This window comes from Acipenser ruthenus, chromosome 41, assembly GCF_902713425.1.
Source record: "Acipenser ruthenus chromosome 41, fAciRut3.2 maternal haplotype, whole genome shotgun sequence".
NCBI classification, from domain to species: domain Eukaryota; kingdom Metazoa; phylum Chordata; class Actinopteri; order Acipenseriformes; family Acipenseridae; genus Acipenser; species Acipenser ruthenus.
In genome coordinates this window covers 1,817,925-1,833,725 of record NC_081229.1, presented here as the reverse complement: position 1 = coordinate 1,833,725, position 15,801 = coordinate 1,817,925, and the positions used below count along the sequence as shown (strand labels likewise).

At 45.4% G+C, this 15,801-nt stretch overlaps 2 protein-coding genes across 3 annotated transcripts in view; one reads left to right on the top strand and one right to left on the bottom strand.

Moving 5' to 3' along the window:
• Positions 1-1,530: 1,530 nt before the first annotated feature.
• LOC131709135 (uncharacterized) lies at positions 1,531-9,874 on the bottom strand. Its single transcript, XM_059011101.1, has 12 exons — positions 9,813-9,874; positions 9,518-9,567; positions 7,858-8,163; positions 7,213-7,464; positions 6,187-6,219; positions 5,569-5,892; positions 4,575-4,865; positions 4,110-4,220; positions 3,895-3,968; positions 1,887-1,928; positions 1,756-1,799; positions 1,531-1,662 (listed from the first exon to the last, which is right to left on the bottom strand). Exons 1-12 carry the CDS (start codon positions 9,857-9,859, stop codon positions 1,641-1,643), a joined length of 1,596 nt encoding a protein of 531 aa, XP_058867084.1. The 5' UTR covers positions 9,860-9,874; the 3' UTR covers positions 1,531-1,640.
• Positions 9,875-11,176: 1,302 nt separating this feature from the next.
• The window catches only part of LOC117964905 (nectin-2-like), a 31,675-nt gene continuing 27,050 nt past the window's right edge, over positions 11,177-15,801 (top strand). Inside the window, exon 1 of one of the 2 annotated variants that reach the window (XM_059011103.1) lies at positions 11,177-11,644. In XM_059011103.1, the coding sequence (XP_058867086.1) occupies positions 11,560-11,644 (85 nt within the window). In that variant the 5' untranslated portion in view covers positions 11,177-11,559. The remainder of the gene's footprint in view (positions 11,645-15,801) is intronic. The other variant, XM_059011102.1, reaches the window with a different exon arrangement.

The following is a 15,801-nucleotide window of genomic DNA, read 5'->3' as shown; positions in this document are numbered from 1 at the left end:
CTCTGCTGGTGAAGCAGAGAAAGGAAGTCTTACTCACACATTTGTTGGAGATGCAGTTTTATTTAAACATCAAAACCAGCCCTGCCAGTGTTGTCACGCTGTCACTAGTAATCCACTCCAGCTCTTCTTCTCAAACCCCCCCCCCCCTCCCTGTCAGTAACGCTAACGTGACTTGACAGGTCTGGTCAGGGGAACGTGTGCCCCTCTTCAGGTCAGACCAGCCTCTCAAATAAAATCAATTCCCATTCACATGACACAATTCTCCCATTTCTACATCCTTGCACACTACATTCTAGTCACACTGTCGGGTCTGAGTAGCTCAGTGGTTAGGGTGCTGGGCTGCAGTGTGGAAGGCAGTGGGTTTGAGTAACTCAGTGGTTAGGGTGCAGGGCTGCAGTGTGGAGGGCAGTGGGTTTGAGTAGCTCAGTGGTTAGGGTGCAGGGCTGCAGTGTGGAAGGCAGTAGGTTTGAGTAGCTCAGTGGTTAGAGCGCAGGGCTGCAGTGTGGAAGGCAGTAGGTTTGAGTAGCTCAGTGGTTAGAGCGCAGGGCTGCAGTGTGGAAGGCAGTGTCTCAGTTCAGTTTGTGTGTCTGCCTCTCCCTTTGCAGTGTTCCATTCTCTCTCGCCTCTGATTGGCTGATCCCCAGAGCAGCTTGGACCTGTCTCTCTGCACCATCGCCGCGGTAACAGTGATGCCGGGAGACAGGAAATAGAACCTCGGGCGGGTCACACTGACAGTCTGTTAACATCACACAGAGAGAGAGAGAGAGAGAGAGAGAGAGATGCTTTCAAGCACACACACACACACACACACATTTACACACAATAGTGACACACACCACACACACTTACACAACTCAGACAAACGCACTCACACACACACACTGGATCCCATAATATTTTTAACTCTAGCACAAACAAGACACAAGCGAGTGGGCGTGTGTATACTCAGCACCGGTACAGATTATAGAAGCAACAAATGATTCACAGCAAGACTGCGGGTGGAGATTGCATTGCTCCTGTCTCTTCACTCAGACCCTTTACTTACTCAATGCCCTGATATCCCTGAACAGATAATCCTCTCCTGTTTAGAAATATGCTCAGGACTGTAATGAGCAATCCCGTCTCGCGAGTTCAGTGCTACCCCTCAATATGATTCATTTAGCAGCAATGCTGAATGAGCTTCCTGGGCTGGGCTGACAGGCTCCGGCACGCCCCCCTGTGCTTTACTTCTGTAATACACAGGAGACGTTTTAACCTGCCCCTCGGCAACACACGTGGATACAGAGAGATTATATACATTTATATATTTATTGAAAAGAGTGAAATACAAGAATTTTTTTTTTTCAAAGTTTTTCAGCTATCTACAGTGTTTAAAAATAATATACAAATCTGAATCTCAGGTACAGATGAGAGCTGGGCAGAGTGTCACTGATTTCGAGGTGCAGTTGAGAGAGGAGCAGAGTGTCACTGATTTCGAGGTGCAGTTGAGAGAGGGCACAGTGTCACTGATTTCGAGGTGCAGTTGAGAGAGGGCAGAGTGTCACTGATTTCGAGGTGCAGTTGAGAGAGGAGCAGAGCGTCTCTGATTTCGAGGTACAGTTGACAGCTGATTCTCATTCATTTCCAGGCACAGTGAAGAGTCACCGAGGACAGGTTTGGTATCTGAAACAAGGATTTCAGTTCAGTTCACTTCAGTTCACTTCAATAGCTGCCTGTGTGTTTCCTGCAGCTCCAGCGTGCGGAGTTAACCCTTACCTGTCCAGCTCATTGTAGACGTCTCTCTCGCTGGGCCTCAGGTCCTAAGTGACAGCGAAAGACAAGGTGTGAATTTATTTTACTCTCTGTCTGTCTTTCACACTCTCTCTTTCACACTTGTGATGTCTTACCATGTACACAGAGCTGTGCGGGTCACTTCCTGTGAAGACTTCCTGCAGAGAGAGAGAGAGGGGGGGGGGGGGGGTCAGAGTCCCGCCTGCTTTGCAAAGGCAGTATGAAATCAGCCCCGTTTTGGGATGGAAGGATCAGTTCCTGTTCTCGCTTGGGTTAGTTTCTTGCTGCAGTTATTTGACACGGCTGTTTCACTACCCAAGAAAAACTGCCCTTCCTCTTGTTTTGAAAGGCAGATAGAGCAGATTGATATATACACCTGAGCAGATTGATATATACACCTGAGCAGACTGACATATACACCTGAGCAGACTGATATATACACCTGAGCAGACTGATATATACACCTGAGCAGACTGACATATACACCTGAGCAGACTGACATATACACCTGAGCAGACTGATATATACACCTGAGCAGACTGACATATACACCGGAGCAGACTGATATATACACCTGAGCAGACTGATATATACACCTGAGCAGACTGATATACACACCTGAGCAGACTGATATACACACCTGAGCAGACTGATATACACACCTGAGCAGACTGATATACACACCTGAGCAGACTGATATACACACCTGAGCAGACTGATATACACACCTGAGCAGACTGACATATACACCTGAGCAGACTGATATATACACCTGAGCAGACTGATATATACACCTGAGCAGACTGATATATGCACCTGAGCAGACTGACATATGCACCTGAGCAGACTGATATATACACCTGAGCAGACTGATATATACACCTGAGCAGACTGATATATACACCTGAGCAGATTGATATATACACCTGAGCAGACTGATATATACACCTGAGCAGACTGATATATACACCTGAGCAGACTGATATATACACCTGAGCAGACTGATATATACACCTGAGCAGACTGATATATACACCTGAGCAGACTGACATATACACCTGAGCAGACTGACATATACACCTGAGCAGACTGATATATACACCTGAGCAGATTGATATATACACCTGAGCAGACTGACATATACACCTGAGCAGACTGACATATACACCTGAGCAGACTGATATATACACCTGAGCAGACTGACATATACACCTGAGCAGACTGATATATACACCTGAGCAGACTGATATACACACCTGAGCAGACTGATATACACACCTGAGCAGACTGACATATACACCTGAGCAGACTGACATATACACCTGAGCAGACTGATATATACACCTGAGCAGACTGATATATACACCTGAGCAGACTGATATACACACCTGAGCAGACTGATATACACACCTGAGCAGACTGATATACACACCTGAGCAGACTGATATACACACCTGAGCAGACTGATATACACACCTGAGCAGACTGATATACACACCTGAGCAGACTGATATACACACCTGAGCAGACTGATATACACACCTGAGCAGACTGATATATACACCTGAGCAGACTGATATATACACCTGAGCAGACTGATATACACACCTGAGCAGACTGATATACACACCTGAGCAGACTGATATACACACCTGAGCAGACTGATATACACACCTGAGCAGATTGATATACACACCTGAGCAGATTGATATATACACCTGAGCAGACTGATATATACACCTGAGCAGACTGATATATACACCTGAGCAGACTGATATATACACCTGAGCAGACTGATATATACACCTGAGCAGATTGATATATACACCTGAGCAGATTGATATATACACCTGAGCAGACTGACATATACACCTGAGCAGACAGATATTTACACCTGAGCAGTGAACTGAACAGCTTTACAAAATAGGCAATTTATTCTAATTAGACGTAACACATATACACATATAACTCTAGAGATGGATGTGGTTTGCAGTAGCTCAGAGTGGTGTGCAGGGTGTCAGTGGTGCAGATCTCAGTGTTTTCAGCAGCTCAGTGTTCTGCAGGTGGATGAGTTAGTTGGTTGCTGGTTGGGGATGGGGGGGGGGGTGCAGGGGGGGGGGTCACCTTGCGCAGCTCCTCCAGGTTCTCGTACAGATTGTCCTGCTCTGCGTTCGGGGGGGCGGGGTGTCTGCGGATCCCTGCAGAAAAGGAAGAAGGAAATTCACACACTTGCATTCACGCTCAGATTCACAATGACACACTCACAATGACACACTCACCCTGACACTGACTCACACTCACTCACTCTCTCACTCACTCACACTCTCGCTGTGTCTGACCTGAGTGCCGCTGGCAGGCCCCTCGTTTGCACCACAGCAGAATCCCGGCCACTCCCAAAACCAGCGCCCCCAGAGCTGCTCCCAGTAACCCCAGCAGGGTCCTGGAGCTCTCTGACACAGGGGGAGAGGAACACAGCGTCAAGCATTATTATTATTATTATTATTATTATTATTATTATTATTATATCCCCTCCTCCAAACAAACACTAGATAAGAGTGGTATCACATTTTACAATCGCTGTAAAAACTTTAGGAACATGAGTTTATAATATTTACAGTGACTGCAATACCAGACTGTTACCAGCAGGGTGAAGCAGAGAGGCTGCAATACCAGACTGTTACCAGCAGGGTGCAGCAGAGAAGCTGCAATACCAGACAGTTACCAGCAGGGTGCAGCAGAGAGGCTGCAATACCAGACAGTTACCAGCAGGGTGCAGCAGAGAAGCTGCAATACCAGACAGTTACCAGCAGGGTGCAGCAGAGGGCCAGTCGCTCCAGCAGGGGGCAGCGTGAGAGCGTAGACGGCGGTGTAACGCTCCTGCCCAGTCACGGCGACAGTGCAGCTGTAGTTGCCCTCTTTGCCCTGCCAGGGGGTGCTGTGGCTCCGATTGACGGTGATCTCGGTGTACAGAGAGCCCGGTCCAGTGGAACTGACCGCGAGGCTTCGGTTCTGGAAGGTCCAGCCAGCCGTGACCCGCGTCGGCCCCCGATACAGACAGTTCAGCTTGAGACCCACAGAGGTGTTGAGAGCCCAGACTGCAGGGAAGCACAGCAGCAAAGTCAAACCAAGAGAACAGAATTAACAGCGCAGGTTGACCCAGCAGGCTCCTGGGGCTTACACCTGAGCACCTGCTGCTCTCTGCTCTCATATATGACAGTAAAGCCAGGTGAGCGCCCCCTGGGGGAAGGTAAGTGTAAGTGCAAGGCCTGGAGGCTGAGATTTGTATAAGCGTGCTTTACTCAGCACCAGCAAGGCAAGTTGGGAATGGTAACATTGGTAAAAGTTAAAGTCTTTGTAATAGATTTTGAATGTTTGTTTTCTCTAAAACCTGGACTGGCTGTCAAACTGCTCTGCAATAAGATTATTATTATTATTATTATTATTATTATTATTATTATTATTATTATTATTAAGCTCACATTAATGTTGGGGCAGCAGTGTGGAGTAGTGGTTAGGGCTCTGGACTCTTGACCGGAGGGTCGTGGGTTCAATCCCAGGTGGGGGACACTGCTGCTGTACCCTTGAGCAAGGTACTTTACCTAGATTGCTCCAGTAAAAAAACCCAACTGTATAAATGGGTAATTGTATGTAAAAATAATGTGATATCTTGTAACAATTGTAAGTCGCCCTGGATAAGGGCGTCTGCTAAGAAATTAATAATAATAATAATAATAATAATAATAATAATAATAATAATAAAGCCTGCAATGTCCCATTATCATGGCATAGTCTTCTCACCCTGTAGCACTGTGAGGCTGAAGCTCTGGATGTAAACATCGCTGTCTCTGAACACCTCACACCTGTACACCCCGTTGTCTTCCAGGTCAGGGGTCAACAGGAAGGAGTAATTGCCGTGGCGGGCGGGGTCGGACTCAGCCAACTGGAGTCGAGGCTGCTTCTTGTTCACCAGGTCCCGCCTCCAGAGGTCGAACTCAAAGACTCGGTCCATCTCCCGCGCGTCTGGGTCCTTCCAGTAGAGAAGTACCAGGTCTGAGCCAGGCCACGTGACACACGGGATCAACACGCGTGACTGAGCCACGGCACCGCCAGACCGCTGGAGACCTGAGGGGGGCGACAGAGAGACAGCTCCGGGTCACGCCTGACATTCCACCACCACGCGGGGAGCGTTTCCCTGCCTATTCTCTATTTGTGTGGTCCGGTTTCTTTCACAGCGAGTTCTGCCAAGTCAACTCATCATCGCTGATAAATTGGGTTCGCTTGAATTGTACTTGGATTAAATCACCATTGATACAAAACGCACTGGCGATGTGGAAGTGATCGTAGTAACGCAAGAACGGAATACATCTTTTCTATAATCTTCGATGAACGGCCATGCACGACCTGCTCTGTACCTACCGAAGGTCATGCTGAAGTCCGCGAGCTTGGAGTCTGAAAAGACAAAACGAGAATGCAAGTGAATGTGGAGTGAAGATACCGTCGACTTCAAATGAGGTGAGGCGAATGCGAAGTGAATATGAACTGAATGTAAACTGAATTTAAAATCGCACGTGAAGTGACTCTAACTCCAGTGTGAAGTGATTCTAACTCCACTGTGAAGTGACTCTAACTCCAGTGTGAAGTGACTCTAACTCCAGTGTGAAGTGACTCTAACTCCAGTGTGAAGTGACTCTAACTCCAGTGTGAAGTGATTCTAACTCCAGTGTGAAGTGACTCTAACTCCAGTGTGAAGTGATTCTAACTCCAGTGTGAAGTGATTCTAACTCCAGTGTGAAGTGACTCTAACTCCAGTGTGAAGTGATTCTAACTCCAGTGTGAAGTGACTAACTCCAGTGTGAAGTGATTCTAACTCCAGTGTGAAGTGATTCTAACTCCAATGTGAAGTGATTCTAACTCCAGTGTGAAGTGATTCTAACTCCAGTGTGAAGTGATTCTAACTCCACTGTGAAGTGACTCTAACTCCAGTGTGAAGTGACTCTAACTCCAGTGTGAAGTGACTCTAACTCCAGTGTGAAGTGACTCTACTCCAGTGTGAAGTGACTCTAACTCCAGTGTGAAGTGACTCTAACTCCAATGTGAAGTGACTCTAACTCCAGTGTGAAGTGATTCTAACTCCAGTGTGAAGTGACTCTAACTCCAGTGTGAAGTGACTCTAACTCCAGTGTGAAGTGACTCTAACTCCAGTGTGAAGTGACTCTAACTCCAGTGTGAAGTGACTCTAACTCCAGTGTAGTGACTCTAACTCCAGTGTAGTGACTCTAACTCCAGTGTGAAGTGATTCTAACTCCAGTGTGAAGTGATTCTAACTCCAGTGTGAAGTGACTCTAACTCCAGTGTGAAGTGATTCTAACTCCAGTGTGAAGTGACTCTAACTCCAGTGTAGTGACTCTAACTCCAGTGTGAAGTGAATGCTGCCGCCCTCACCTCTCACGGTGACGGTGTAGTTGAACACGAATCGCCCCGGGGCCCCTGGGACCAGCACTTGACAGCTGTAATTGCCCTGTTCTTGCCAGGTGACCCGGGGCAGTTTGGCGAGGATGGATCCTGAGAAGTCTTCCCGGCAGTGCAGGGGGGTTCCCTTGGGGGAGATCCAGGACACTTTGGCGGTCTGGTCGGAGACCCTCGCACTCAGCCGCAGGGTGCCGTCTGTAGGGACCGGCATGGGACTGCCTGTGACTGAGAAACCAAACAGAGGGGCGTCAAACTGCAGCTCTGAGCGTCCCATCACTGAGAAACCAAACAGAGGGGCGTCAAACCGCAGCTCTGAGCGTCCCGTCACTGAGAAACCAAACAGAGGGGCGTCAAACCGCAGCTCTGAGCGTCCCATCACTGAGAAACCAAACAGAGGGGCGTCAAACCGCAGCTCTGAGCGTCCCGTCACTGAGAAACCAAACAGAGGGGCGTCAAACCGCAGCTCTGAGCGTCCCATCACTGAGAAACCAAACAGAGGGGCGTCAAACCGCAGCTCTGAGCGTCCCATCACTGAGAAACCAAACAGAGGGGCGTCAGACTCTAAGACTCGGTCCATTGCCGTATCAATGGTATAAAACACAGGGCTGCCTTACTCACCGCTGACGATGATGAGCAGGGTAACTCTGCCGGAGGGGCGGCTGGTGCCCTCCTGCCTGCGCCCCTGGCAGATGTAGCGTCCAGCGTCCTGGAACCCGGTTCTGAAGGTCAGAGAGAACTTCCCTGAGCTGCTCAGCTCCTTGTCAGCCAGCCTCTCACTGGCCGAGACGACTGGAAGCCACGATTCCCCAGACAACGGCTTCCACAGCCAATGGGCTTGCAGCGTGCCGGCCACCGACCAATCAGAGCAAGGCAAGGTGACGGACGCCCCGACATGAGTCACCACACACTCATCCCAGTCAACACCTGAGAGCAGCGTAATATTATTATTATTATTATTATTATTATTATTATTATTATTATTATTATTATTATTATTAGTCATTTAGCAGATGCTTTTTATCCAAAGCCACTTACAGAGACTAGGGGGGTCAACTGCTGCTGCACAGAGAGGTGTGGTAAAGCATAGGGAAGCATTGTAAATCACAGAGAGGTGTGGTAAAGCATAGGGAAGCATTGTAAAGCACAGAGAGGTCTGGTAAAGCATAGGGAAGCATTGTAAAGCACAGAGAGGTCTGGTAAAGCATAGGGAAGCATTGTAAAGCACAGAGAGGTCTGGTAAAGCATAGGGAAGCATTGTAAAGCACAGAGAGGTCTGGTAAAGCATAGGGAAGCATTGCAAAGCACAGAGAGGTCTGGTAAAGCATAGGGAAGCATTGTAAAGCACAGAGAGGTCTGGTAAAGCATAGGGAAGCATTGTAAAGCACAGAGAGGTGTGGTAAAGCATAGGGAAGCATTGTAAAGCACAGAGAGGTCTGGTAAAGCATAGGGAAGCATTGTAAAGCACAGAGAGGTCTGGTAAAGCATAGGGAAGCATTGCAAAGCACAGAGAGGTCTGGTAAAGCATAGGGAAGCATTGTAAAGCACAGAGAGGTCTGGTAAAGCATAGGGAAGCATTGTAAAGCACAGAGAGGTCTGGTAAAGCATAGGGAAGCATTGTAAAGCACAGAGAGGTCTGGTAAAGCATAGGGAAGCATTGTAAAGCACTGAGAGGTCTGGTAAAGCATAGGGAAGCATTGTAAAGCACAGAGAGGTCTGGTCAAGCATAGGGAAGCATTGTAAAGCACAGAGAGGTCTGGTCAAGCATAGGGAAGCATTGTAAAGCACAGAGAGGTCTGGTAAAGCATAGGGAAGCATTGTAAAGCACAGAGAGGTCTGGTAAAGCATAGGGAAGCATTGTAAAGCACAGAGAGGTCTGGTAAAGCATAGGGAAGCATTGTAAAGCACAGAGAGGTGTGGTAAAGCATAGGGAAGCATTGTAAAGCACAGAGAGGTCTGGTAAAGCATATTAAATAATAAAAAATCAAACTATGATCAATGCAGAGTATAACCACAGGAAACGCCTGGAAAAACTGCCACATTGTTTTTGTGGTACCGTATCTTAATAATAAGATCAGGTAAAATCCAAACACAACCAAAGACAAACACAAATACAAACACGCTGGGCTCTGAGCTCAAAAGATGGTCCGTTCTTCCAGTGACAATTGGAAATGGATTTCTGATTTGGAATGTTGATTTCTGTGAATGGAATGGTTAGTTACTTTGTGTCCACTTCCCTTCTGAACAAGAGACTCGAACAAATTCCGTCATGCAGCCTTACCGTTCAAAGCGGTCAGGTCGCAACAGGCTGCCAATATCACCAAGAGAGCCCTGGGAAAAATATCCATGTCACTGGCGGAGTGGTCTGAACTATTACTGAAAAAAATACAGCTCTCCAAACTGTGTTCCCAAGCAACAGAACAATAATTAAGAAAATATGTATCTATACAGTTACGTTTAATTAAGCTTGTTCCGCTCTCTCAGTCTGTGTGTGTGTGTGTGTGTTGGATTACTCTCCTTAAATAGAAAGCGCTTCATTATCTAATTCTGGGCAGGATACCGGATTCGCAACTCACCCGCCACAGCGTCCCGATCCCTCACTTTCTAACCAAGATAATGCCATTCCCCCAGTGAAGTTAAGGCAAATGCAGAGGACTGATAAAGACTGAGAACATCCATCGACGTCAGAATGCGTGTCTTAAAAGGGGGCGTGGCTGACAAAAAAACAAGTCAAAAAAAATCTGTCCTGCTCTCCCATTGGCTATCCAGATCTCTAATGGATTTTTTTTTTTTTTTTGGTTTAAAAATAGTGACCTGCCACTTTGCCGGCAAGTTTCCTCTGGCGGGCAATACCCTAAGCTGTGCTCTAGATGGCGCTGTCGCTTGCTTATAGAAAGACGCTTTGGGTCGATGCAGCCTGCGTTACAGAGGCACTTACTAGCGCTACAAGGGTTGTCGTTAACGACAGAGTTGCGCTCAGTGTCCCACGCATTACTATAGGTCTGAGATGAGCAGTTTCAACAAGCATGCTTTATCATTGCAAAACTGGATGTCAGAGAACGGGACTCTAAAAGCTCCGGGTTTTTAACCCTGATCCCAGTTTCTAATCTCTGCCCCAGACAGCCACATTACTACAGCACTACAGCCGCGCCGGATCCGTAAACTGATCAGAGGTTAGATCCGGGGTCTCCACCCCTTGTCCTGCTGAGCCCCGATCCGGCAGCCTTTCTTTACAGCATCAATGGCTGGAGATCTGGAACACGTGTTAATCTTGACTAATTAAGCCAGTAATCGTGCAGTTAATGAAGTAAGACAAAATCCAATGGTATTAATTTGCTATAACAGTAGCGCCCTATTAAAAGCAATACGAAGAGGTTATCATCACTTCAGCATTACTGCGCGTGTGGAACACGCACCTTCAGAGAGTCCACGCCAGGGGTCGCTGTGCGCTATATCAAAAATAAAATTATTATTATTATTATTATATCTATAGCGATTAGTTTGTACGTTCTAATTGTTAATCGAAAATTAAGATTTGGCCGATTTGAAAGACAATTTAGTTGTTTCACAGATAAATAGAAAAAACGCGTTTCTCAGTTGTGATTGAGAGACGCGAATGGCTGAACAGGGATCGATTGCATTTTTAAACGAGAGTTAGAAAAGTCGGGGGCAAAGCATCCGAAAATCAGAAGCCATGATTGTTAGTAAATAGTGCTGACTTGACATTACACTATAAAACGTGTGTGATGAGGGGGGGGGGGAGGAGGGCATTCCCCTTCAAACCGCAGAGACGCTTTAAAGAAAGTTATTAAAAATCCCTGTGCCTATCTGCGCTAGAAAGTCCCATTATAAACTTTGACTGGGAATTTCCTAATTTCCAGTCATCAACGTATCCCGACGTGCGACGTCACGTGGTTGAAGACACGCCCCCCCCTGGCGTCACAGCGACAGACACTTTGTTTCAGGGGAGAGTTCATCACAATCATTTACAGACGAGGTGTGCGAGAAGAGAGCAACAGTGTCCGCTGGCTGCTTAATCGAGGGGCATTGAAATAAGGAGGAGGACTGCAGGATTGTACCGAAACCAGCCAGGATTTCACGACAGACCTGTGTTATTTTAAAGCCGCCTGATCGTTAAATCCGCAGCTGCTGTATAATTTGAAATTTGAAAAGAAAAAAAAAATCTGCTGCCTGGCGCTGCCTGTGCTTCATTGATTTGTCCGTCAATTCTAGTTAACTATTTTGTTGTAAACACGTCGTTTTAGTTCTCTTAGACAAACGCGACTATAAATAAATAAAAACATATCTTGTTGTATTATTAACATGGCTCGCCGGCAGCATGATGTTCCTGTCTTAAGGAGGCGATCGGGTTTGATAACGCTGGTGTTATATACACTGGCATTGCAAGGTAAGAACGCGAATTTAATTATTTTACTATGTGTTGTTTGTGTGGCTTTCAGTGTAATTTAGAATTGTGTTTTTTTTCTGTTTGTTTGTTTTGTTAACTCCAGAGGTTTTGGTATCGCTCTGTTTTTTAGGTTAAGTAAACACAAACAAAAAACGCTCTTAGTTTTAAAGAACTGGCGTAGATGCGTTTAAAACAAGCCTTTAATGTCACATAATGGCGGAGGTTCTCAATTCTTCACTGTACCCTTTTTTTTCAGTATTTCCTTTATCGCCACTCTCTATATATCCCCAGGCTTTCTTCCTAGAAGCGATACTCCTTTAGTTTCGCTACGCCATATTTCTCAAGCAAGGTGTGGCTGTGTTTTATTCCTCGACCGCCAGGTGAATGAGTTTTCTGTTGACATGATACTCGACCGGGGGGGGGGTTGTAATTTGTATTTATTAAAATATCCATACCTCAGTGCTGTTAATTTTCATTCACATTTGTTAACTAGTCGTTTTAGCTTATTTTCAATTCATATTTCCACCCTTTTAACGTGGCTTCTAATTAGGCTAGTGACGTAACATTCGTGTTTAAGGTATCTGGTTAATTGCTTTCATTTGAACTAGCAAATTTACTCAAGCGATAATAATAATAATAATTATTATTATTATTATTATTATTATTATTATTATTATTATTATTTATATTTGACAAACCGTGATCTGTTGTATACACAAGCTGTTTATGACTTGGTTATTCACCTGAGCGTCTTGCTTGGGTTCAGTACACCGAAACCCGTGCAATAACGATCGACTGAACTTTTAATATGATATTCATTCCCATCCCTGCTTTAAAAATGAATATTTTATACGTTTATTGTGGCAAAGGTTTCACACAGCCAGCTGCTCCTGTTGCGTTATGTTACACAGGCCTCCTTCAAAGTGAAAGAAAAACACAAGCGCTTAAGACTGAGTGCTGATGTATATTTAATGCAAACCGACACAGGAGAAAAGAAAGGATAGCTAGGGTTTAACCTTTTAAGATAAACCTGATCAATAAATAAACACGAATCGCCTTTTAAAATATAATGGGCCTAAAACGAGGTCGTGTTTTTTTTTTCTCCTTATGTTGTGAGATGGGTGATACTAGTTGAGTGTTTAATCATTTAGAAAACTCTTTCCTTTTTTATTTATTTTACTTTTTTCCTCCAGATTTATCAAATACCGTGTAGCCCGGTACTGTATAATAAACACATACAAATCCCTTACTGCTGCTTTTGTAACAATTATCGAAATGGATTCGGTCTAAATGCACGGTTTTAGCGTCATTTTTCACTTTATTTTGACCGCTTTGAAAATTATTTGTGTACTGGTTATAAAGAAAACGTTATTACACGGGTTACAATCTTGTCAAATTTTATTATTTTCTTTTCATAGATGAGTTTTGTGGACCGTTTTTCGATTAGCTTTTGAATTGAGTTGCCATGACAACGCAATCGAAACTTGCTGCTTATCGGGCCTAGCTGTTAGTTTCGGCTGCGTAATCCAATCGAGTTACCCTAAACACACAAATAAATACGTTTATTATTATATATACCACACAAATACTAGCCCTCGGTTATTTAACTTCCAGTTTTTATAGCTGGACCATGGATTTCATTAGTGAGCGGAGGTGGGAAATGTAATTCAATACACACCGACCCCCTACCGCTGTTCCCAAACTCGAAACTAGTCAGTAAACAAAACTGACCCCCTTTCCCTCCCTCCACCTTTTCATATTATCATTTGACTGCTCATGATTGCCAGTTTCAAACCCCACAGCTAGTATTATTATTTCTTAGCAGACGCCCTTATCCAGGGCGACTTACAATTGTTACAAGATATCACATTATTTTAACATACAATTATTTTTTTACACATTATTTTTTTTACGTCTAACTTAGTAACGGATAAGTATGTAAAGGTACCTTACACATCTCGACACGTATTCAGTAAGCCCATACTACAAGTAAAACGATAAGTTACTTTTTTTAAAACGCAATATTTAATGTACCGGTATGCGTTTGGTTGTGTATGTAAATAGGCCTACTTGTTAAAGGGGGAAAAAAATATCCAGCATGATTTTTTTTACAGTTCTTGGTTCTGTGATTCACCGCGGTTTTTTTTTTTTTTTTTTTTTGCAAAACTAGCTTTATTATTACAATTTACGGGCATGGGTCGCATTCCTTAGAAATCAGTCTCTGCTTCAGTAATTACAAGGCTCTTGAAATTCCAGGTAGACAGGCTCTATTTAGGATATATCCTTCTGCTTTATTTTAATTTAAAGCATGTAGTTATGGGATTATATATCCAGTAACCTGAATATATTTCCGCACAGTCCCCTAATCGAATTTAAAACACTTGCGTTCACGCTGCAGGCTGCGTGCTTGCGTTATTATGACATATTATAATGTTGTCTTAATGTAAACGACCTCGTACAGGGTCGGCAATGGTTCGCGTTTAATTTGCTTGCAAGAAAGCGCCTGGTGCCCTGTCGGCTATGATCCTGCGTTTTCGTATCGTTTAACTTGGTGTGACTCGTGGATGGGAATAAGACTCCCATTGCAGGGCAGTTCGATCCATTCCAGGTTTTACTAGGAGTCTAAAGACACACCTGAGCTTGTTAGCTGCACCAGGGGTCTCTCATCCCGGTCCTGGGTGGACCGCTGTCCCTCCTGGTTTTTAACTGTACCCTAAATTAATTTTACAAATTAAGCTTCTAATAAGCACTTAATTAGCCCAAATAAGTAATTTAGGGTAGAGTTGGAACAGAAACCAGTGTTAAGAATAATTTAATACAGAGCTTTGAAATTCCGTCTCCCCAAACCGTTTCCCGTATTTGATTGCTTTGTAAAACACAGCAGATGCTCCGGTGTGTCGCGCAGTGTAATTTTAAAAAACATCAGAAGAGGAATTGTGTTTGCTGCAGTAAATGAAACCCTGCGTGTGCAGTGGGTGTTTTATAATTTAATACCCGCGCATTACACCGTGCCTCGGGTGCTGGGGGAGCCGCTCGCAGTGTATTTAAATATTGCATCGCTTCGGTAATGCGCGCAGAGCCGCAGGCAATAGAGAACTGCTTTCAATTTGTCACGCGGGTTCGCCTGTGATTTTAATGTAATTGTCGATTTTTCTTTTAATATAACAGTACCGTTTTGAATGTTTGCACACTAAAGAACCAAAAAGAAGGCGGATTACCCCATAATTGGAGAGTCTGGGGCCAACCCCCCCCCCCCCCCCCCATCCAAAACGGTGCAGTAGAGCCCTGAGGTTGAATCTGTGGCTGTCAGTGATGGAAATGCAGCTCTTAGACCCTCCACAATGCTACTGGCTGTTGGGTCCGGTTGAACTGTCACAGCCCCCGCTACTGTGACTAAACGAAAGTGCTCTGCTTCGCTCCCTCTTGCTAGCAGGTCTGTGAAACGCAGCGCCGCAGGGTTAGAATGGTGACAAAAAACCAACAAACACAGAGATCGCATTAAACTGGACTGTCCTATCGTGGGGGCCGCGCTTCAATGTGCATCCAAGTGGCACGCAAAAGTCTCTCTCCTCCCTCTCTTTTCTCTCTCTCTTGCTCTCTTGCTCTCTCCCCCCCTCTCTCTCTCTTGCTCTCTCTCCCTCCTTCTCTCTCCCTCTGTCTTTCTCTCTTTCTTTCTGTCTCTCTCTTTTTCTCTCCCTCTCCCTCCCTCTCTTGCTCTCTCTTTCTTTCTCTCTCTCTGTCTCTCTCCCTCTCTGTCTTGCTCTCTCTCTTTTTCTCTACCTCTCCTTCCCCCTCTCTCCCTCTCTTGCTCTTTCTTTCTGTCTGTCTCTCTCTCTCTCTTGCTCCCTCTCTCTTTCTTTCTTCCTCTCCCTCTCCCTCTCGCTCTCCTCCCTCTCTCTCTTGCTCTCTCTTTTTCTCTACCTCTCTCCTTCCCTCTCTCTCCCTCTCTTGCTCTCTTTCTGTCTGTCTGTCTGCCTCTCCCTCTCCCTCTCTTGCTCTCTTTCTTTCTGTCTGTCTGTCTGTCTCTCCCTCTCCCTCTCCCTCTCCCTCTCTCTCTCTCTCTCTCTCTCTCTCTCTCTCTCTCTCTCTCTCATTTGCTTCAGAATGGCACTGCGCTGGTCTGCAAGTCATACCCCTTCCCGTTCCACTAAGTGCTT